Source organism: Pantherophis guttatus, chromosome 2 (genome assembly GCF_059756535.1).
Source record: "Pantherophis guttatus breed Tessera chromosome 2, ASM5975653v1, whole genome shotgun sequence".
NCBI lineage: Eukaryota > Metazoa > Chordata > Lepidosauria > Squamata > Colubridae > Pantherophis > Pantherophis guttatus.
Window position 1 is genome coordinate 27,604,691 of NC_142064.1, and position 23,984 is coordinate 27,628,674.

At 37.6% G+C, this 23,984-nt stretch overlaps 1 protein-coding gene across 7 annotated transcripts in view; it reads right to left on the minus strand.

Annotated features, from left to right (window-relative positions):
* The window catches only part of ARL15 (ARF like GTPase 15), a 160,763-nt gene that overhangs the window by 23,241 nt on the left and 113,538 nt on the right, over positions 1-23,984 (minus strand). For 2 of the 7 annotated variants that reach the window (XM_087885661.1, XM_087885663.1), the window contains one exon: positions 9,216-9,293. The exons of 4 other annotated variants lie outside the window; for them this stretch is intronic. In XM_087885661.1, coding sequence (XP_087741787.1) covers positions 9,240-9,293 — 54 coding nt within the window. In that variant the 3' untranslated portion in view covers positions 9,216-9,239. Of the gene's footprint in view, positions 1-9,215; positions 9,294-19,528; positions 19,582-23,984 lie in introns of all 7 variants that reach the window. One more of the 7 variants, XM_087885662.1, reaches the window with a different exon arrangement.

Below are 23,984 nucleotides of genomic sequence, written 5' to 3' on the forward strand. Positions count from 1 at the left end.
AACAGCTGGAAAAAATGTTGTTCTCTGAGGGAAATTTATAATACATTTGACTCATGTTTTTGTGTAATTATGGAGAGACAGAGAAAGTGCCAAAAAATCACCAATTTATCTGGAAAGTGGAGCTTTTTGAGTTTTCCTTAATTAAAACACAATTGAAGAAAGATAATATTTTAAAACCAACAAGAGACAAATAAATTATTGATTTAATTTTTTGGGGTTAAGAGCTTATTATATTAACTTGTCCAAGATTTCTCAGATTTTGGATATCTTTTTAAAAATTAAAACGTCACATCACTTTTTAAATCACACTACCACATTGAAAGCAGTGAATTCAATAGGTTAGATCTACAAAGATATATTATTTCTAGATTACAGAAATGTATTCTACATTGTGTTACTGTTGCCCTTGGTCTGGAAATTGTTGAGTAGAATATTTGAAGTATCACATATTACACCTCAATTGAAGCAAACAAAACTAGCTGAACGAGTGCAATACTAATTTTTGATATTTAAGGCTCTCATAACTCATAACCAGGATCCTTGACAGACCTCCTTTCCTTATGAAAACAGAGCCACAATTTGCTTTCACATTGCTACAAGCCAATCACTAGAAGATAGAACAGTAATATATATATCTGTTGATTCAAGAAGCCCCACATGACAGTGTATAGGAATGTTCAGTAATGAAATAAATAAATTAGAATCATTTTAGTCTTTAAACCCAAAGAAACAGCAAAGTTTCCTTGAGTTTCCTCTGCTCATGAAAAAGTAAAGAGATTGTTCATTGCAGAACAATATACTATCACACTCATCTCAGAGCCCTGATGCTGGAGACCCAATGGTAGGTACAGTCGACAATTATGGCTAAATCAACTTCCTATAATGACATAAAGCTTTACATAAATATTACAATAGCCTTAGACTTTACAAAAATTACGCTAAATACTTGTTAGCTACAGATAAAAAATGTTAATGAGCAATTTCACCTATAGTTTTGATAGGCCAATAAAAATGAAACTATCATAGTTTAGCAGATAAGAATTAACCAGATAAGTCCTGTCCAGAGTCGAGAAACAAAAGCCAATAAAGAAATCTTAAGGGAGGTTCCTAATCAGTCCAAAGAATTTAAGCACTAAATCCAGCATTTAATTAATCATAAACCAGAAAAACACAAACATATTCATTATAATTACTGTGCCATAAATTGAGCTCTATTTAGAAAAAAGTCAGATCATGTTGAAAAATTGACAGTGAAACTAAAAGCAAGGAAACATTGTATTATGTACTATGTACATAAACCCTTCTCAAGCGTATAGCAACTTTATCTTGGCAAGCAAGAAACTCAGTATTCCAATTTTAGGAGATAAAAATAGCATTCTATTATTCTATTTTATTCTAGTATTCTATTAACAATTTGTCTCCCCTCCCACAAAAGAGGGAAATAAATAATGATTATAAAAATGAAGTAATCAGAAGAAAAGCAATACTTTAGTTAACCCTTTGAAATTCTACAAATTTTTATAGTCACAGCCACATTTCTGCTATATTTAACTTTTATAAAAATTGTCTCAGAAAACTACAGCAAAATCATGACAATAACCGCATTCTTGGAATTATAAATGTATACAGACTCCTGATTTCCTAATCCTTCCACAAGGAGCAATGTTATCTACACATTTCATCATGATACTTTCTATATTTTAAACAATCAAAATTTAAACCAGCCAAAAAGAAAGGAAGTACTACATCTACTTATCTAACATTTAGAAGGTTTCAGCTGCTAACTTTGATCTTTTACTTCTACCATTTTCAAAGATTCAAATTGCTAGAGCAATTTGTTTATTTTCAGGAACAACAATGGAAGAATCAGATTTCAAGTCTGAGATTCAAATTTGGGTCCAGAATTTGAATCAGGAGATCTCTGAATCAATCCAATGTGAAGCAGGCTGCTTTCCAAACTGGGATCAGTATACACATGTATTAACTAATTTTACAAAAATATGTGGAAAATAAAATGTCATTAATTCCTAAGCATGAGTGCAATTTTTTCTTTGAACATAATCCGAAGCCACAAGGCATCATATAATTAGTTCTGCTGCGTCACCATCTTCATTGCAGACTTATATAAGTTTTACAAATATAGTAGTTACTTTGAGGATATAGAAAAGATAAACATTTATCCAATTATAGATACTCTAATGATCTGTGAAAGTGTGTGTTTTTCTATGTTCGTGTCTGCAAAGATTTGGCACACGTATATAAGTAATACCAAAGTCCAGTTGGCTGAACTATCAAAACTGAAGCAACGGGAAATCTGATATCTTGGAACAAGAAATTAAACTAATATGTCCATAATAATAGAAGAATGTCTCTACTATTTAACATAAATCTCTACTAGGTATTATTCTGCATACATAAGTAATCCAAGTTGCCATCAACTTGAATTGTTTACTAGTTTCCATTCTCCCACTTACTATTGACTTCTCTACAATTACTATGAACTGTTGTACATATTAACCCCTGCCAGGTAGCATTGAAAGCATTCTGTCTCATATCCAGTTCATGAGTCTTTATGCTTCCATAGAGCGAGTCGCTCCGAATCCGACCGAACACTAGTTAGGTCTCATATTAAGACCTATCTAGTGGCGATAAAAGCGGCAAAGCGTAACCACTTTTCCGCTCTTATTGCATCGGCAGATAACCGCCCAGCCGCCTTGTTTAGGGTGACCCGCTCCCTCCTACATCAGGGAGCACGGGAGGACCCCTTGCAAGGGCAGGCTGAGGATTTTGCACAGTATCTGCACGATAAAATCGCTCAGATTCGGGAAGGCTTGGACTCTGACTGGGTAGATCCCGGCGGGGTGACTGAGGCTGGTCTTGAGAATGTTACCTGGGATGAGTTCGACCCTGTGACTCCTGAGGACGTGGACAGGATCCTGGGGAGATTAAACGCAACCACATGTTTATTGGACCCGTGCCCCTCCTGGCTGGTACTGGCCACCCGGGAGGTAACACGAGGCTGGCTCCAGAGGATCATAAATGCTTCTCTGAGAGAGGGTTTCTTGCCTCCCGCCTTGAAAGAGGCGGTGGTGAGGCCCCTCCTCAAGAAGCCTTCTCTGGACCCGGCCGTTTTGGCAAACTATCGTCCGGTCTCCAACCTTCGCTTTGTTGCGAAGGTTGTGGAGAGTGTGGTTGCACGCCAGCTCCCACAGTTCCTGGATGAAACCGTCTATCTAGATCCGTGCCAGTCCGGCTTCAGGCCTGGGTACAGCACGGAGACGGCATTGGTCGCATTGGTGGATGATCTCTGGAGGGCTCGGGACAGGGGTTGTTCCTCTGTTCTGGTCCTGTTAGACCTCTCAGCGGCTTTTGATACCATCGACCATGGTATCATGCTGCGCCGGCTGGAGGGACTGGGGGTGGGAGGCACCGTGTTGCGGTGGTTCTCCTCCTATCTCTCTGACCGGTCGCAGTCTGTGTTGGCAGGGGGGCAGAGGTCGACTTCGAGGCGCCTTGCTTGCGGGGTGCCGCAAGGGTCGGTCCTCTCGCCGCTCCTGTTCAACATTTATGTGAAGCCGCTGGGTGAGATCATCCGTGGTTTTGGGGTGCGATGCCATCTGTACGCTGATGACACTCAGCTGTACATTTCCACCCCAGACCACCCCAATGATGCCCTCGAAGTGATGTCCCAGTGTCTGGAGGCCGTGCGGGTCTGGATGGGGAGGAACAGGCTTCGGCTCAACCCTTCCAAGACCGAGTGGCTGTGGATGCCGGCGTCCCGGTATAGCCAGCTGGTGCCATCGCTGGCTATTGGGGGCGAGTCACTGACCCCCACAGAGGGGGCTCGCAACTTGGGCGTCCTCCTGGACACACGGCTGTCTTTAGAAGAGCATATGACGGCCGTGGCCAGGGGGGCTTTTTATCAGGTTCGCCTGATACGCCAGTTGCGCCCCTTTCTGGATCGGGACTCCTTGTGCACAGTCACTCATGCCTTGGTTACGTCACGCCTGGACTACTGTAACGCTCTCTACATGGGGCTCCCCCTGAGGAGCACCCGGAGGCTCCAGCTGGTGCAGAATGCGGCTGCGCGGGTGATTATGGGAGCGACGTGGCGCTCCCACGTAACACCTCTCCTGCGCGAGCTGCATTGGCTCCCGGTGGTCTTCCGGGTGCGCTTTAAGGTGTTGGTTCTCATCTTTAAAGCGCTCCATGGCTTAGGGCCAGGGTATTTGCGAGACCACCTGCTGCTACCGATAACCTCCCACCGGCCAATACGCTCTCACAGAGAGGGCCTCCTCGGGGTGCCGTCGGTCAGGCAATGTCGGCTGGCGGCCCCCAGGGGGCGAGCCTTCTCTGTGGGGGCACCCGCCCTGTGGAATGAGCTGCCTCCTGGAATACGATTGATCCCGGACCTCCGGACCTTCCGTAAAGCCCTGAAGACGTTTTTATTTCATCAAGCCGGCCTAGCCTAAATGGTTTTTAATTGGGATTTTAAATTTTATGGATTTGGGGTTTTAAATTTGGGTAGCCAATGATTTAATTCTTTTAATTATCTTAACTTTTGCATTTGTATGTTTTTTAATTTTGGCTGTTCACCGCCCTGAGTCCCTTCTGGGAGAAGGGCGGTATACAAATTAAATAAATAAATAAATAAATAAATAAATAAATATTTCACAATATAAAGTGACAAAAATATTGTCCTAAATCAGAAAGTTCACATTAACTATTACAGAAAGATTTACATGACAGTGAGAAGCCTTGTGACATTAATAAGAACATTTGGGAAAAAGTCATTTTTCATCCAATGAATTGGATATGTATATGTATCAGAATCCATTTACAGGTTGATGCTTGAAATACTGCCAAGCCTTGTTGTGCAAGATGGATGAAAATGCCTCGGTACTTGACTGTTTTGAAACTCATCGAATTTGGTATTTGATGTTTTTTCATCAGAAAATTTGTCCTGGTACTCATCATTTGTTTGGTACCTGATGCAGAAGGTACAACTTGTTGGTGTTGGTTGCCTCGTGACTCGCTATGCTTTCCAGCCGAAACAAAGGATCACACATTAGTAACACAGTAGTTCTTGCCCTGTGCACAACCCTTTGCAGTCTTATCTTCTGTGGTCATTTTGTCTATTTTTGCACTTTTTTCTCATCATTACAGATAAAGTGAAGTTTTTATTTTATTTAATCTAAATACCGTATTTTTCGAAGTATAAGACACACTTTTTCCCCCCTAAAAGGAGGTGAAAATTTAGGTGGGTCTTATACACCGAATGTAGCCCCACCCACCCACTGGCCCCCACCATTTGGCCTCTGCCTCCCAGCAGTTTACCTCCTTGCAGCAAGCAGCAAGAAGAAACAGCTCCTTTCAGCTTCAGCACAGCTTAATTAGCACAAGTTGATTGGATCGGCCTCCCGACTCTCAGCTGTTTTGCTCTCAGCTGTTTTCCATGGGCCTCTACTGCTTGCTGCAAGGAGGTAAATTGCTGGAGCAGATTTTTTTTTTCCTTGTGCTAATCAAGCTATGCTGAAAACGAAAATGAAAGCAGGCTGTTTGCTGCAACGAGGCAAAATTGCTGGGAGGCAGAAGCAGAGGCAGAGGCAGGTTTCTTTTTCTTGTTTTCCTCACCAAAAAAAGGTAGGTGCGTCTTATAGTCCAATGTGTCTTATACTCCGAAAAATATGGTATTTATTAATTTTTAGCTTTATTTCTCATGTAAAGAAATACATTTTTACATATTGCCTTAAAATGTGCATTATCTTTAGTTTGGGAGTGCATTAAATTTATTTACATTATTCCTTATGGGAAAAATTTATTTGGTACTTATAATTTTTGGTACTAGTTGCACCTCCCAGAAGCAATTAATGACAAATATCATAGTACCACTATAAAAGTGATATAGATTAACAACACACAAATTAATTTATAATCTACTACTGACATATTTAGTTATACTTTGTGTCATGCCATATGCCTAGCTACATTCAAAAATTGGTCAAGACATCCCAGTTCACATTTACATCAAGAATACATGTGAATATATATGTTTGGGAAGTCATTCACACAAAATTACACTTTCAAACATTTTAGGAGCTGAGTTGTATTCGTTTATTGTATCAAAACTCAAAAAGTTTTTCTTGTACTCAAATAATTAAAAAGGTGCTTCTTTCTTTTTAACATTCTGTTTTTGAATTTCCAGGAAAAGGTCTGCAAACTTTAGAAAAATAATACATATTTCAGAATAACTGCTCCATCTTCTCTGCACACTATTCTCCAAGGCTTCATAAAAACAAGTATCAAAAATTTTTATTTCAAGTTTAAAAATGTGGTTTCTTACAACAATTTCATGGAACTTCATGCTTTCTAATGGGAAGGGAAAACAGCTTGAAACATTAAACCACCTTGACAGAAATATGAAATTCTCCAAGTGGCAATAGGAGATCATTATTTAATTCATATAGTTTGCTGTTGACTTTGGAAAATCATAGTAGAATGCAAACCAAGTGTAGATAATAACATTGGGTTGTTATGTAGGAATGTTGCTTTCTGGTGACTATATTGATGCAATATCCTCAGATAAACCTATTTTGAAAAATATTTTTAAATATTTGTGGAAAACTTAATATTTCGTAAACAAGACAAACTTTTTCATGGGAAGGCCACCGGGCAAAGAATTACATAATGGGCAAAGTAATAACAATGTTTTAAATTAATGTTTGTTCAAGTACTAAGGCTTTCCATTAGGCATTGAATTAATTCATACATACACACCAGTGGTGAAATCTGAACCGGTTTGCCACCGGTTTGCTGGCCGTGCATGCACAGTGCGCGCCAAAAGGAGGCTTAGGAAGGTAAGTAGAACAGCGAGGTGGGGAATCAGCTGTGCCGTGCGATTTAGATTCACTAGAAAGCAGGATTTCCTGCTTTCTAACAATTTTAAATTGTGCGGCACAGCTGATTGTCAGAAATACCGGTTCACAGGAACCGGTAGCTTTTTTTTTTTTTTACTACCGGTTCGCCCAAACTGGTAGTTTTTATCACTGCTGGTTTCCCATAATTTGTTGTGGCCCGCCAGCGGCATGCACTGATTGTTGCTGATCCTGATGAAGAGGCTGGTGTGGTGCTGTGCCAGCAGCCTGTGCAGCTGGCGCTTCAGTCGGACAGTGAGGAGGCTGAAGAAGATGTGGTGCCAGAGGTAGGGATTCAGTCAGGGCCTTCAGAACCTCCAGAGGCTCCTTTAAGTGAAGAGGATGAAGAGGAGGAGCCTCTTCTCAATGCACGGGCACGCAGAGCTGCCCAAAGGCAGGAGTGGTTCCTCAGGAGGAAGTCTCCTCAAGAGTAAGGCTTGGGGCTAATTGGCCATGCCCTTAGACTATTTAAGAAAGAACGCAGCTTGTAACAAGCTGCAGGAAACAACTTTAGTTCGCTAATCATTGCGTTGGGATTTTTCTGCAACCTTGCTTCTGGGCTTTCTGCCAACTCCAGTAAGACTCTGACTATCTTATCTGTGGAATTCTGGCAGGCTGTTAAGAATGCTTATTAACAGCCGGCATTTGCTACAACTGCGTTATTTGAGTAAACTAAGCTTTGTGTGTGCTGTGTTCTTTGGGATCCGTAGCTGGGGCAGAATAGAACTTGTGCAAACCAGTAGCATTTCACCACTGATACACACACACACACACACACACACACACACACACACACACACACACACATATTCTGTGTGTGTGTCTATGTGTGTGTCTGTATTTTCTCCATTTAAATAGGAAGTGTAACAGTATTGATTCATGAAGACTATCATTATGTTAAAAGGTTGGACCCAGTGGTGGGTTGTCCCCGGTTCGCACCGGTTCTATAGAACCGGTATTAAAACCAGCAGGAGGCTCCGCCCACTGACCCCAACGTCATCAAAACGCTTCTGCGCATGCGCAAAAGAGTGCGCGGCCCTGCTGCTAACTGGTAATAAAGGTAAGTAGAACCTACCCCTGGTTGGACCTAATGTATATTGCAAAAACAGGGAAAAAAATCAGAAAGGATTCCTATATCTGGAAATAAAATGAGATATTGAGATGAATTATCAAGTTGTATAATTATCATAATACATCACTTTTTCCAACTTATTTTCCAGATGTTTTAGGACTTCAACTCTCTAAATTGCTATGCTGGGTGGAAATTCTGAGAATTATTTTCCTAAAATATCCAGGGGACACTGTGCCCTGCGGGCAGCACAGTTTAAAGCTAAGGATAAATTAACTACTTGAACTCAGTTTTTATCAGTAATTTCTTTGAAACAAAGAGAAGATGGGTAAACTGTTCAGTATTCTCATCTCTTTTTATCAAGCTAGCAGGAGCATGTTGCCTTTATTTACAAAACTTTGTGTCAATGATTCAACCAATGATATTGCCTGTTGCAGCTGTCATGAGACAGCTGTTCTTTCTGCTTATCCAGTCATTTTCTTTACTTGTCACTTTATTAGTCATTCATTCCAATCTGAAAATACTGCTTTTTTTATAATGACTGCTCACTACAGTGATCACTCTAGCCTAGAGATCAAAATAATAGTGCTGTAACATCAGGTGATATACATTTAATTGTATTTTTTTTTAAATTTGATTTATATGCCGCCCTTCTCCGGAGACTCAGGACGGCTTACAATGCGTTAAGCAATAGCCTTCATTCTTTTGTATTTAATTGACAATGGTTCCAAGAGAGAAGTTTAACTGGGATGGAAACTGGCATTTACTGTGGCAATTCTTTTTGTGAGAGGAATATATCATGTGCAAACCATTTGCAAACATTGCAACTACGCTTAAAGGCACGAATATGTCAATAAGTGGTTCCTAGATGGAATTATCTCTTCTTCAGAGTGTTTTCAGGTCTGAAATTACAAGGGACTAAAGTTATTGTAGCACCTTAAGTTAGTTAACTTATTAACTGTGCAGAGTAGGCCAATCTGAATAGAGCAAATTAGTGGAAGTTATGGATTTAGAGAAATCCATAACTTTAGAACGTTTCTTGAATCTGTGTGGGTTATCATATGAAATAACAGTTTATCATATGAAAACAGTATTTACGGTAAATCATGCAGCATTTTAAAGGCAGATAAATTGTGTCATGCTAAATATGGTTTGAAGGAAAATTATAAATGGAGAACAACTGACAAAGAATCTAGCCAATAGGAGAAAGTCATAATTTCCTGCCCACCGACCTTTTATGAAGATCTGAATCTTCTTCAATGTTCAAGCAGGATTTGTAGATGGAAAATCTGTTTAAACAGGAAGAAAGGCTAAAAGAGAGAGAGAAAGAGAGAGAAAGAGAGATGGACTATACGGAGTTAATTTTCTACTACACTTTTAATGACATTTTCTGGTAGAATTTACTTTGGAAGTTATTTCCGATGGCAGGAACATAACAGCATTATAAGTACAGTTCAAACTAACTGAGAAGGAATAATATACTAGTATCAGTAGTATCAGGAGCAGATGCTGGATGACTTCTTAAACATTTTGGACACTTATTTATGTAGGAGTACCAGACTGTCAATACATTAATAGCCAATGAGGGCTTTTTTTGTATGATGCCCAAACTATGGAAAACTCCCCAAGGAAAAATAAAAATTTATTAAAATTGTTATTCACATCTGTAATATTTTAGCTGATTGAACGCTTTCTATGTTGCATGTTTTATTTCTTGAAATTGCATTATATTAAGAAGGTAAAATTTTGTATTTAACCAATGCCATGGAATATACTTTTAATTATACAACATTTGAAAGCAACTGAGCAATACCTGGGAAAATGACACAAGTTAAGAAAGAATAAAATAAAAAAATAAGAGATATTGCATCATTGAAATTAAGTACGAGAAGGTGCATTATGCAAAAACAATTTTGAGTTGTTTTTTTTTTAACGATAATTCTGAAACTCAAGCAGGAACTAGATGTTTTCTGAAAAACCCAAGTGCCAACTAATGCAGCAGCCTTGTGTAAGGTTCAAAGCTATTACTTTATGCCCTAAGGAGTCCATTCTGCCAGTCATTAATAGAGAATGGCAAACAAGAGGTAGAAAGTTTAGAATGCTGAAAAGCATCATGAATAATTAATCTGTTCTAAGCATTTGCAGAAACACATGAAAGAATGAGACACATGACTACATTGTTCTTATTGGCAGAATATTTTCCTTACTTGTAGAATATTTCAAGTAATATGTATTGATAGCTCCAATAATATAGAAAGACAGCTTTACTTAAATATTTCAAAATATGTAATTTTGTATAAATTATCATAAACAAACAAACAAAAAAACAATCAGAGGAATACCCATGAGATCACTAACACAGCACTCCAGTGGTGGGTTTCAAAATTTTTTACTACTGGTTCTGTGGGCATGGCTTGGTGGGTGTGGTGTGGCTTGGTGGGTGTGGCTTGGTGGGGTGGCAGGGGAAGGATACTTTAAAATCTCCATTTCCTCCCGATCAGCTGGGACTTGGGAGGCAGAGAATAGATGGGGGCGGGGCCAGTCAGAATTTCCACTACCGGTTCTCCAGAACTGGTCCGAACCTGCTGAAACCCACCTCTGCAGCACTCCCACACATACAAAAGTATGGATCTGGAATGTAGATGTCATCCAGAATGTAGATGGCATTTTTGTCATAATAAAGAACTTTAGAGAAGACACATGAAACAATCAACAACTTCTTCAAAGGTATAATTCATAAGGGAAGAAGAAAATGGCAACACACTATCCTTCCTGAATAAGCACCTCACCAGGGGAAAAAAGGACAAATTGGAAATGCAAGTCTATCAAAAAACAACCCAGAAAACAACCAAGTGCTCTATTATCACAGTAACAACCCACCTTCCCAAAAAAGGAGGTGTGTAAGAACATTTAGATGAGAAAAAAATGTACTGCAGCAACCCAGCACACCAGAAAAGGAAAATAGACTGCCTATACATTTTCCTTCAAAATGGATACCTACGCAAATTTATCAAAAAGTGCCAATCAACACAAGTTATTTCACAGTTGTAAGAAAGTTTTTATTATCAAAAGTGTTTTAAGAGAATAAATCAAAATTACTAATTAAGTCTTGGGGATCCTGACAAATGTTATGCTTATTGTACAGATGTATTTATAACTATAGGGTAGGGGATCCAAATAATAACGGTGATTAGAAAACTGGAAAATCTCATGAGTAACACAAGTACAGAGTATTTTGCTAAACGTGACTCTATGCTACCTATACATTCTTTAAATCAAATCAAATTATCAAATAAAAATCAAGACAAATTGTAAAATATTCCTCTCTCCAAAAAAGCACTGAAATGTTAAAAGTGGCCATCTTTTAAAAAAAACCCTACTGTAAGATTTAGCGGACAAAAGCCTACTTTCATGGATACATAAAGGTTAACATCACCTGGCACTCATGGTTGTTGAAAACAATATTCATTCTTAAATTTAAAAAAGATTCTTTTTCATTTTTCCAAACTGTGGTAATCTTATTAAGACTTCATATTTCCTTATAGGTTGGATGTCACAAAAAGTAAATATAATTGTTGGAAAGTACTCTGCATTTTCTCGGCTGTCTCAAAGATTCTTTACTGCATAGACAAAAATTGTGAAATATTTCTTCAAGCAGCTTAGAATAAAACTGTATAATTTTTATCATTGTCAGCAGTTGTAAATTTCATAATAACACAGGCTATGCAAACAGTTTGCATATGTCATGAACTGCCTGGAACAATCCTCATCTATGCATTTATATAAAAGAAGCAGTGGGATGAGATCGGGGTGGGTTGTACTTACCTTTACTACCAGTTCACAATGGCTCTTCTGCGCATGCATAGAAACATTTTGATGACGTCGGGGTCGGTGGGCGGAGCCTCCCGCCGGTTTTACTACCAGTTCTATAGAACCGGTGCGAACCGGGGGCAACCCACCACTGGATGAGATTCTTGCTCAGTGAAATCCCATCACAGAACTCCTGGCCAAACCAATTCCCATCCGTCTAATTCTTTGTTCTGGATTAACGACCTGATAAAGTTGCACGCCCTCAGGCTTATGAAAACAATGGCAGGTTGAAAGTCAAAGAATGGCAAGACAGAGGAAGCCTTGAAGAAATGGTGCCATGGGGATACTCATCTAATCAGGAGCTAGGAGATCCTCCAGAGTTGAACTGTATCCTGATTTTGGCTTGGGTATGGACCATGATGTTTTCTGAATGACAAGTTCTGACTCAAGTCTATTCAGAGTTTTTCATTCAGAAAACATCATGGTCCATGCCCAAGTCAAAATCAAGATGCAGATCTACTCTGGAGAATCAGTGTCAACACTAACTTTCCTTATAGTTTGAATTATAATCTGTTTTCGTAACCGTCTTTCTAGATACCGTGTTTTTTGGAGTATAAAATGCACCAGAGTATAAGATGCAGCTTAATTTTGGGGAGGAAAATAGGGGGAAAAAATCTGCCTACCAAGTATTCATCTGGCTAGCGCCCTTAGTCTGGTCAGCTTCAGCACATTAGTGTGCTGGTTTTTTATCCCCTGCTTGGGGATAAAAAACAGCTTCTAAAGCACAGCTGAGAGAAAGCAGCAATGAGAAAAGCAGGCAAAGCACGGGGAGATCGCTTCACTCGGCTGGCACCTAGTTAGGGCTGAAAAAAAGCTTCTAAAGAACAGCTGAGAGTCTGAGCAAAGCATGAAGATCGCTTCACTCGCTAGCACCTCGTTAAAGCACAGCGGAGAGTCGAGGGAGCAGGCAAAGCTGGGAAGATCGCTTCACTCGCTAGCGCCTCGTTAGGGCTGAAAAAACGCTTTGAAAAAGCTACGTTCAGAGTATAAAACACACCCAAATTTTCAGCCCCTTTTAAGGGGAAAAAAGGTGCGTCTTATACTCCGAAAAATATGGTAATTGAATTTTGCTGATGCATATATTATACTTGCTGATCAGCCACTAAAACCTGACCCTTGTAATCAGCTGGTATAGCTTGAATACAGGACTGTTACTCAATCATGCATTTTCTTGCTGATTCTATTTCTAAAGTACAAGTGTGAATAATTCAACTCTAAACTATTTGTTTTTTGCTTGAAATGTTGTTGCCAATACTTATTGTTAATTAAGACTCTATGAAGAACCGATTACCAATGAAACTCAATTATTTGTTCTGTATTCTTTATTTTATGAATACAATTAAAATGCTATCAAACTAAGCTCAGTCCTGAGCCACTTCTAGCCCATGAGAAAATCCCATTTTCTTTATGTTGAAAATGCTCCAATTCCTTGAGAAGAGTTTACGTTCATCTAAATCCACTATGGATTTACACGATGGAAAACGCATGGTAAAGATTATTTCACTATCAAAGAGGGATAAGAATTTTGTGCATGTTTGGCAAACTGAAGCTGTCATCAATTGTTATTAGTATTGCTGAAAAATTAAAACACAAATTACTTTCTCCGGAAGCTACAAAAGAGATTAGTAAAGTTATCAGGCTACCTCTGCCTTATGGAGTTGACTAACCCAATTCTTAAAGAAGTTGCAGCTTATGTGCAAGCTTGTAGAACCTGAAAAAAGATAGCCTGCTTTGATTATAAGAATTTGGTGCTGGTCTGAAAGTGCCAATACATGCACAGCTACTATGTAATGAGTTTAATGGCTCTTATTCAGCCAAATTAGTACCCCCTTCACATGTACCCTCATCATGAGTACCCTCATCACATGAAGATGAGAATCTTCTAACCCTGGAGATTCTCCAGAGTCCCGATTTGTGTCAAAGCTTCCTTGCATCAATAAGGGTACTGCTAACATGCATAAAACTAGATTGCAAAGCATAAAAACACTGTATATACTCATTCCTGATCAGTGCATTAATTTCTATATGCTACAAAAACTTTGCTATTTGTTAAAAAATATTTTTTTTTTAATTTGATTTATATACCGCCCTTCTCCGGAGACTCAGGGCAGCTTACAATGCATTAAGCAATAGCCTTCATACTTTTGTATATTTTTATACAAAGTCAGCTTATTGCCCCCACAAACTGGGTCCTCAATTTACCTACCTTAGAAAGGATGGAAGGCTGAGTCAACCTTGAGCCTTGGCGAGATTCGAACCTGCAGTAATTGCAGGCAGCTGAATGTTAATAACAGGCTATTAGTCTGCTGCGCCACCAGGCTCTTCTTATCCATATTATAGTAAAAGTCGTCAAACAATACTAGATGGGTTTATTCCTAAAATCACAGCTTTGATACTGCAGTTCAGGCCACAAATAACAGAGTTGTTTGTAGCTGCTTCAAACCAAATGGTTTATTTTGTTCTCTAGTAAGAGTGAAATAAAATGTTTTATCATCAATTTATTTTATGGAAAATTTATTTTTAATATGACTCATGGTGAAGAGATATCAGAACAATAATTTCATTTATACATAAAATTGAAGACAAATCTTCACTAATGCCTTTTTCACTAATTCACTATATCCAACCACACTTAATTTTATAATTTACTGTAAATCAAAAACACAAAGCAGATGTGCCTTTAAAATTATACTATTATATACCCAAGAAACATTATCAAACAAGACTATTTTAAATACAATATTCTTATTCTGTATATCATGAATATTTATACCACAGGTTTTTTTTTACTAAAAGGTGTAGAAAAGAGTATGATAAGTTTAAAAGGCAACCTCTACAGAGGCTTTTCATCATATTATTCAATTTTTTGACAAATTCTCTTAAATTTGATATCAGCAACATGGTATATCAGATAGCCGGAAGTCCTGCGAATAAATATCTGTTCTTTCCTATCTCTAGAATGAAAGTAATACAGTGAAAGAAAATCAGCTTTCTCCTTTGTAAATTAAATTAGGTAAGGTAAAGATTCCCCCGCACATACGTGCTAGTTATTTCAGGCTCTGGGGCGGTGTGCATCTCCGTGTCTAAGACGAGGAGCCAGCACTGTCCGAAGATGTCTCCGTGGTCATGTGACCGGCATGACTAAATGCCGAAGGTGCAGGGAGCGCTGTTACCTTCCCACCAAAGCGGTATCTATTTTTCTACTTGCATTTTTTTACGTGCTTTTGAACTGCTAGGTTAGCAAAAGCTGGGACAAGTAACGGGAGCTCACTCCTTTACACAGCGCTAGGGATTCAAACCGCTGAACTGTCAACCTTCTGATTGACAAGCTCAGTGTCTTAGCCACTGAGCCACTGCGTCCCCTTAAATTAAATTAGGCAGTGGCAAATCAAAATGTTCAATTAAAACAAATGAGCAGAAAGAAGTTAAAAGACTTGCATTTGCTTTAGACCCAATGCCTAATCATTTGTAAAGACTAATGTCTTCGCATCATATGGGTTGCTCAGAAACAAAAGGAGATGCCTGTTATTGGACACTTATTCAGGATCATTATTGCACATTAAATTTATATACCTGATTCTTCATTTTTAACTTACACAGATCTTGAAAGGCATATGCTGTTAGTCAGTATCTCTTAATGACAAGTACCAAGGTTAATATTACTATTTAGAATCATTGCTAATTACTCCTTTTTCTATGTATTTCAGATCGATTTAAGTTGCTAGAATGTATTTTTTCTAAAACAAACAAACAAACAAACACCTTGTGGTACATTTTAACTGTTTGCTTTATAATTTGTCAGCTTTTGTGTTCTTTGAGCAATATGTCATTATGTCTTTAATTCTGTGTATCTGCAGTAGGATATACTGTTTAAAATCTAAAGGACTCTAAACATAGATGGCGGGTAAAAACCCATGAACCATAAGTAAAGTCTTATAGGAACATACAAAAAAGAAAAAGAGAGAGAGAGAGAGAGAGAGAAAGAGAGAGAGAGATTGTTCTTCAGTCAGACTTAAGCCATTACTTTCTTCAAAAGAAGAAAAGGAACAAGTTAAGAAAAAGGCACCGCTATAGATTTTCTGCTCAAAAATGTATCTCCATGAAGTTTCCTGCTGAGTGAATATGAATGCCCTGAGATCTGGGAAAAGGATCCAAATAGGATTTCAAACATCCACAAATTTTAACTCAAACATTTAGGTATTTCACCACACTGCTATTGATTCTATTTTTCTGTCTTAGTTTAAGGAGGTGCTAAACAAAAGCAGACAAGTCCTACATGTATTTACATTCCAACGTTCCCTTTACTAAACCTCCCTCCAATCCTCCAACCCTCTCATCACTTCAGAGCTAAACAAACCGTAAAGTCTAACCTGATGTTTGTGGAGCAATGTGTAACTAACTTAAGCAAAATGTTCCTCAAAAAAGGTGAGGGAAAAATTCCCTTTGGTTGTTATTACTTACAGCACTGACCCAGTAGAACACATAGAGTAATTTAAGCCATGGGAGATATTCCTGCCTCGCCTCTTCGAAAACATTGATTTTCAATTTATATTTGATCACATTCTCCAGAATGAGATTGACAGATCATCAAAATACAATGGGACTCTCTAGATAAAGTTCCAAAGGAATTATATATGAACCTAAAATGTAAGGCAGAAATGGTGCACCAAAAGCTGCTTAGAAATGATATAAATAACTATCTATATCTATGGTGTATTATACTTTATGGTGTATCACATTTTTATACACCATATTTTGGTCTATCTGTATCTATGGTGTATTATACTTTATGGTGTATCATATTTTCAGGTCTCTTACTATAAAGGTAGGTAAAATAATATTACAAAAATAATTTTCTATAGATTTTTCAAATGCAATTCTGTTCAACTACCTGATATTCTGCCTGCCTGAGGACACCTTTACACTTACAATACAAAATTTCCAGCTCACAGGAATTTGCACCTATGCAATAAATGTGATCTGAAAATTAGGAGTCTAGCAATTATTTTTCTAACTAACAACAGTTATTAAAATGCATAAACTTTGTTATCTGGAAGGTGGAATAAAAAACTAATAAATAAATAAAAGGGAACTTCCAGATTCCTCTTGATTTTTGCCATCACAGACTAAAACAGTTCTCTTCCTACAATGTCTAGATATGATTCATTAAAACTAATGATTCTTTCTGTATTATGTCAAAGCACATTACTTTAGCCTGTTCCTACCATGCAATGAGAGATTCATATACAATCCAAAACCCAATACAAGTTTTCATAGCCTTCCCAGAAAACCCAGTAGAAATCTGCTCTATATTGTAGACTAACTTACATCTCTCCCTGCCAATTTCCCTTTAATATTTCAGTAGCACCCACATTTCCAAACTTTTATTAATGTAGTGTATGAACAATTAACCTCTTCAATCATAAAGAGTGTGAGTTCTTTTGTAAAGTACCTTCTTGATGCCTAGCAATGTCGAAGCCAGTGATGCCACACCTACGATAACCCCCCCCCAATACATGATGTTTTGGGTGACATGCAAGCATTCACCAACATTCAACAACAGCTATTCTCAAAAGTATGCCATGTTCTCGTGTGATTTTCGGAGGAAGTAGAGAACACAGAACATGAGTTTGATTTACTCATATTTCATTTTTGTAATAATTTGACATTTCTTTATATAATGCACAGCATCACACATGATTGGACCACATTGTTTTAAAGAAATGAATATGTAAAGAATTGTTTTTCTTTTGTTTGGGGACAAAAGTACAAAGATAGCAGAGTGAAATTAGACATTTTTCAAATATTTGATATACAGAGCTCAAAAGGTTCACCTCACTGGTGAACTTTAGCTCTAAAATAATCTAAGAGATCTTTCTCCAATTTTTTTATTCCTACCCTACTAACAACAGTAGGAAGTCAGCTAACAGACTTGCTGGGAAAGAGACGAAAGCAAGAAATTGTCTCCTTTATGGTGACAATGATTGCAGCAATCTTGAAGACAATTTTAGAAAAAGGAATCTGACAGAAAGGAAAAGGAAATATCTATTTTCCATGCCTTGCAGGACAGAGAGGAACAATGTTAAGAAACAGCCTACAATTTCAGTAGTAAAATCTGTATGCGAAACATTTCCACTTAAAAATAATAATGCACTGAATTAAACAACCAAATGTGCTTTATATTTTTGCAATAATATGTCTTTGCAATTCTTTGTCATTTGATAAGAATAAAGCCAGTTATACTGAATCCTATCACCAGATGTATGAATAAATTTTGCAGCATATAACGATAGGAAGATTATTAATAGAATAACTATGCCCTTGGAGACATAGCCCCTGTATTTTGTCTAACTAAAACAGATTGCATTAAAAATTTGATTGCATATTTTTAAGTTAAAATATTTGCAACAGTGGTTTTCAGTTTGTTTGTTTTATTTATTGAATTTATATAGCCGTACATTTTATGTGCATCTTACTTTGGCCAGTGTACACAATCAAAACAGGTTATTTTCTTGGTTAGTCACTTGCATTTCCCCTTTAATTTTTAAACTTCATCCAATTTCTTTTATATATCCAATAAAGAATCCTATTTCAAATGATTGTCTTGGCCTGTTATTTATAGTTCCACTTTCAGTACTTTCTCTGTCTTGTCAGATAAAATTCAACCCACATCTGTCATTCCCTCAGTAACATTATTATCCATTAATATTCCAATGTCATGATGTCTTGTGTCATTTTTTTAAGTCTCAGGACTAAGTGACACAAAAAGCAAACTTGTATTTTTTTCCCTTTCTACTTGGAATCTTTAGTCCCCTCTAGTGTCTAGTTTCTAAAATCATAAAGTCACTTGTTTTTTTTTTCTGATTTATAATAACCCAAGTTAGTCAAATAAATCTGATTTATTTTTTTGCACCCAAATCCAATTTTTTATAGTATAAGAGCTAATATTTATTTCATTTATTCTAATAAACCAAATTTAACTGGGCCCTTGATTCATATAGTTTCATATAACAGAATCTTATTTAGCTTTTTACTGTTTATTTCAAAATTCTAAGCTTTAAGCTTCTAAACTTAATTTTTCTCTGGTTCATCATTGAAGCTAAACTCACCCAGGGATTTTTTTTAACTGATCGCTAATCCCTTCATTTCCCAGCACTCAAATTGCAGAAGACTGCAATCTCCCATCTGTTTCTTGTCCAGAGAGGTTCCAAAGAACTGATCTACTCACTGGTTCTTTGGTCTGTGCCACAGTCATTAGCTCCACTTTTGGGGAGTGGAGGAAGTCCCCCAGAAATCCAAATACAGGTAGTTCTAAGTTATAACAACTGGGACTTGAATTTCTGTTGTGTTCATAAAATGTGATACCATGTGACTACATTGCTTAGCAATGGAAATCCCTGCAGCCCCATTGCTGTTGTTAAGCCACAATTGTGAGTCATTAAGTAAGCACCTCATTGTAACCAAAGTCAGTGGGGAAGCCAGCAGGAAATTATAAGTTTCAGGTGGTTCACAAGAGGGCACAGTGTGAGTACAGTGGGATTTGGGATGGCTGCTGCCAGGAAGGAGTGTACAAGTGAATGGGGAGGCTCAGTTTGGGAAAGGTATATGAGGATATGTGGATATGTGGAGAGACCACAGAGAGGTTGGAGAAGGGTACACAGATGGAGACACTTACCTCAGCATCTTCCAACCTTCTTCCTAGTTCCCAATGACTTTGCTTATGGGAAGCTGCCAGGGAAGATCATAAACCATGATCAAATGACACTGGAATTGTCCTAAATGCAAGTCAGTTGTCAAGCACCCAGATTATGATCATGATTACCTCTGTATTAAAGCTTTTAAAAATTCATGCAAGTGAATCATGCAATGCAACTAGGCATTCACTCCATTAAAACAAATATTTGGCATCTGTTTAATATACACACAGACACACACACACACACACACTATAATCTGTACAAACTGACACTTTATAGATTCACCTTGTTAACTATGTACAGTTGTATTATGTACCCTATCAATTATGAGACAGTTAATGTCACATCATTAATAGACACCTTTATAGTGTTGTTGTTTTTAAAATGTTTATTCTCGTGTTTCCATTGTGGTCAGTGGATTCAGAAATGCTGTGAACAAATAGTTATAGCAGAAATGATAATTATTGTTTTAACAACTGTCTGCTTTTGCAAGATCTCAAGATTAAGAATATTAAAAACATTTATTATATTAATGTGTTAAAATTCTGTACTTAATGAAAAATCATCAAAGTACACCTGTAATTCTCCAGGCAGTCAACCACAAGATATAAGTAAAATCTTGTATTATATAATTTACAGGAGTAATTCTCTCCCCTTTTTTTTTATATATTGGAAAGCAGGAAGACTCTCGGCAACCAGCCAAAGAATGAATAAAAGTGTTCTTTTCCTGAGGAACCTTTGAAGGAATGTGTTGACGTGTTGGACAATTATCCCAGCTTCTTCTGGCTGATTTTCATCAGTGATAATTGGCATGAATTCACGTTATAACTGATTGGGAAAATTCACACTATTCCAACCACACCCATCATGGGTTAGCTCAGGATAAGATAGAGCTTTTTACATAGTTTTGTTTTGGTCTCTTTTTACAATGACCCATATTCATGACTCTGAACATGAAGCAGATTGCAAAACCATAGAAAGTGTATTGTTTAGAAATGCCTTCTCAACTCCTGTAGCAAAAAAACCAAAGTATTTCTGGAATTATATCACAGTTTCAATGAATAACCAATCACCTACCAGAAAGCATAATTTACCACTACTGTCCAGTTATTACCTATTTTGATTATTGCTAAATATTTACTCTATTAAACTCTAATTATGTTACTCAGAATATTTCACATCCCCAGAGCAATCCACAGAGGTTTTTAACTATATATTGACTTATAACCCAAGTAAAGACGAGAACTTTCATTGTTAAGTAATGCAATTATTATGTGAGTTCCATCTGATTTTATGACTTTTTTGCCATGGTCGTTAAATGGATCTGGCTTTCATTGACTTTGCTTGTCAGAAACTCCCTAAGAAGGTCACAAATGGTAATCATTTGACCCTTGGATGTTGCATCATAAACACATATTGGTTGTCAAGCACCCAAATTTTGATCATATTTATTTTATTTATTTTATTAGTCATATTTCTATGCCGCCCACTCTCCGAGGACTCTGGGCGGCTTACACCAAAGACAGTATACTAAATAGCATATTGCCCCCTAACAATCTGGGTTCTCATTTTACCCACCTTGGAAGGATGGAAGGCTGAGTCAACCTTGAGCCGGTGAGATTTGATCCGCTGATCTGCTGAACTAGCAGTCAGCTGAAGCAGCTGCAGTACTCACTCTAATCACTGCGCCACCTCGGCTCTTATCATATGATTTCAGGACTGTTATGGTCCTGTGAGGACTGGTTGTAATTCCCTTTATTCAGCACCATCGTAACTTTGAATAGTCATTAAACAAATGATCATAACCGAGGACTACCCATACGGGAGTATTTCAGCAGCCAAAGCATCTTCCCAAAGAATATATATATCAATGTATATGTTTAAATACTGAAGTAATACAGAAATGAATATTGACTATAACACTTTATGGACAGATATAGCCTACATTTTATCTCCTAAGGAATTCTTTTATTTTGGTTGTATCAATTTTTCATTTTTCTCGACATGTGCATTTCATCCAATTGGCATATTGTGTATTTCTGAAAAAATTCCTCAACAAACCAATTTTCACATGGTTTTCATTAATGCAGTACATACTGTAAATGCAGTGTTGTATATTTTACATTGATGTTTACCTCAGTGTCTAATGGCCATTAATATATACATTTGTATAGCGTTAACTACATTGCCAAATTCATAATAAGGTAAAGATGGAAGTTGATACACGTTACATATATGAATGGTGTTCACATTAAAATAATACAATTAAAGTAGTTTAACAGTATTCACTCTAAATTACATAAATAAAAAAAATGATTTTGAGGGAGATGGGCCATCAAGAAATAAAATAAAATAATAAAATAAAATAAAATAAAATAAAATAAAATAAAATAAAATAAAATAAAATAGGGAGGGAGGGAGAGAGGGAGGGAGGGAGGGAGGGAGGAAAATGAATAATTTTCTGACTCATTCTTACACTATCTGTGCTTTGATTAAAGGGAAAATACCATAGCAAAAGCCTTTATGCTAGAAATTTATGATTTTAACAACTCACATCTGCGTAGACGTACTGGAATTGTGAATACCTTTCCCTTTCTAGAGCCTATGATACTGTTCTGATCTGTTCTGAGAAATGCTTGATTTTTAAATTATCTACTAAAGATTTACCAACTATACTATGCTAGAGTTAGGACAGTTGCTGTTGAAATGTATATGAAATTAAAGGATTTACAGAGAAGATGATGTAAGCTTTAGCCACTCAGCTTTCAATAAACAATTTGGGAGCTCTTGAGTTATATTTTAGCAGGAAAAAATCCCTAGTTACATCTTTACAGGAGAAAAACATGCCCATGCAAATATATATACCAAGAAACTCAGATCCCTTTGCACACTTAATGTTCTGCTAACTAGTATAATTCTTCTACACTTATGTCTTTTTTTTCCTACCCATATGAATTCTTCCTACTTCACCACTCTCTTGAATCTTTATACAATCCCCTAAGGCAGGGGTGTCAAACTCGATTTCATTGAGGGCGAATCAGCATTGTGGTTGTCCTCCAGCAGCCAGGGGGAAAGGCGTGGCTGGAGTGGTCACGGCCAACTGGGTGTGGCCGAGGGCATGGCCAGCTTGACGTCGCTCGTGTGGGAGGCGTCTGTGGAGGCCGGGCGGGGTTGGGGAGGGAATCTAAGGGTCTCTGGTGGGTGAGGTGAGATCTAAGGCTGACCACAGTCCGGCCCAGATGGATACCACCATCTGGGTTGCAGATCACGGCCTGGGTGGCCTGAGGCCCTATGGGCCGGTCCTTCGCTGTTTCTCGGGCAGCCCTGCAGGCCAGATCTAGCCACCTTGCGGGCCCACAGGCCTTGAGTTTGACACCCCTGCACTGAGGGAATTGTTATTCCATCTATTTTGGGGCAACTGCAGATGAAATAATCTTTTCTAAACCCAAATCCAAGTAATTTATAACTAGACATTGAATAGTACAGAACCTATGATGGAGTTCTGTATGCTCCATTTTACATTTCTTTCCAGCTTGACACAAAGCCACAGATGTACATTCATTGGGTACTGGGTTCAATCAGCTCCAAATATAGATATAATAATTCAGGCAACACATTTTTATCTTCTCTTTCTTGACTGATTTAAAGACAAGGACCACTAATTAATGGAACAACGTGGTGCAAAATGGAAGAAGAATATTAAAAAGGAAAACTGAAGAAAAAAATGCAGAAGAGTTGAGATTAGTTATGCATGTTAAGTGAAATGCCAAGTCTAAAACCTTTTAATGGCAAAAGCAATTGAGTAGAACTTTGCAATATTTTTGGAAAGCTTCTGTGAAAAATCTGAATCCAAGAAGTGAACAATTTCAGTTGCTGGTCATCCAGTGTATATAGTAAGACACAGCTCTTTGACTTACAACCATTTATTTAACAACTATCTGAAGATAAAATGGCACTGAAAACGTTGATTTAAAATTAGGTGTTTGGCAACCAATATGTATTTATGATGGTTGCAGTGTTCCAGGGACATGTGACTGCCATTTGTGACACCCCAGCTGACTTCCAACAAACAAAGTCAATAGGGAAAGCTGGATTCACTTAATGACCATAGTGGCTCATTTAATGAATACAACAACCAAAGTCATAAAATCAGATGCAATTCACTTAATGGCTGCATTACTTAGTGATAGTTCTGGTCCCAAATGGGGTCGTAAGTCAAGGACCACCTGTACATGCTAATTATCATAGAGAGGTCAATGGAGTAAAATGTGGGCAATTGACTCAACTATGGACCTTGAGGAAATACAAAATGCCCTGTCAGCATAGACGAGAAGGAGTTAACCTTGCTAATTAGCCTTGCAAGTGTAGTTTTCTACTAAAATATCATGAAAAACTATGCAATGTCCTTTGTAATATCTTTTCTAAGATATACCA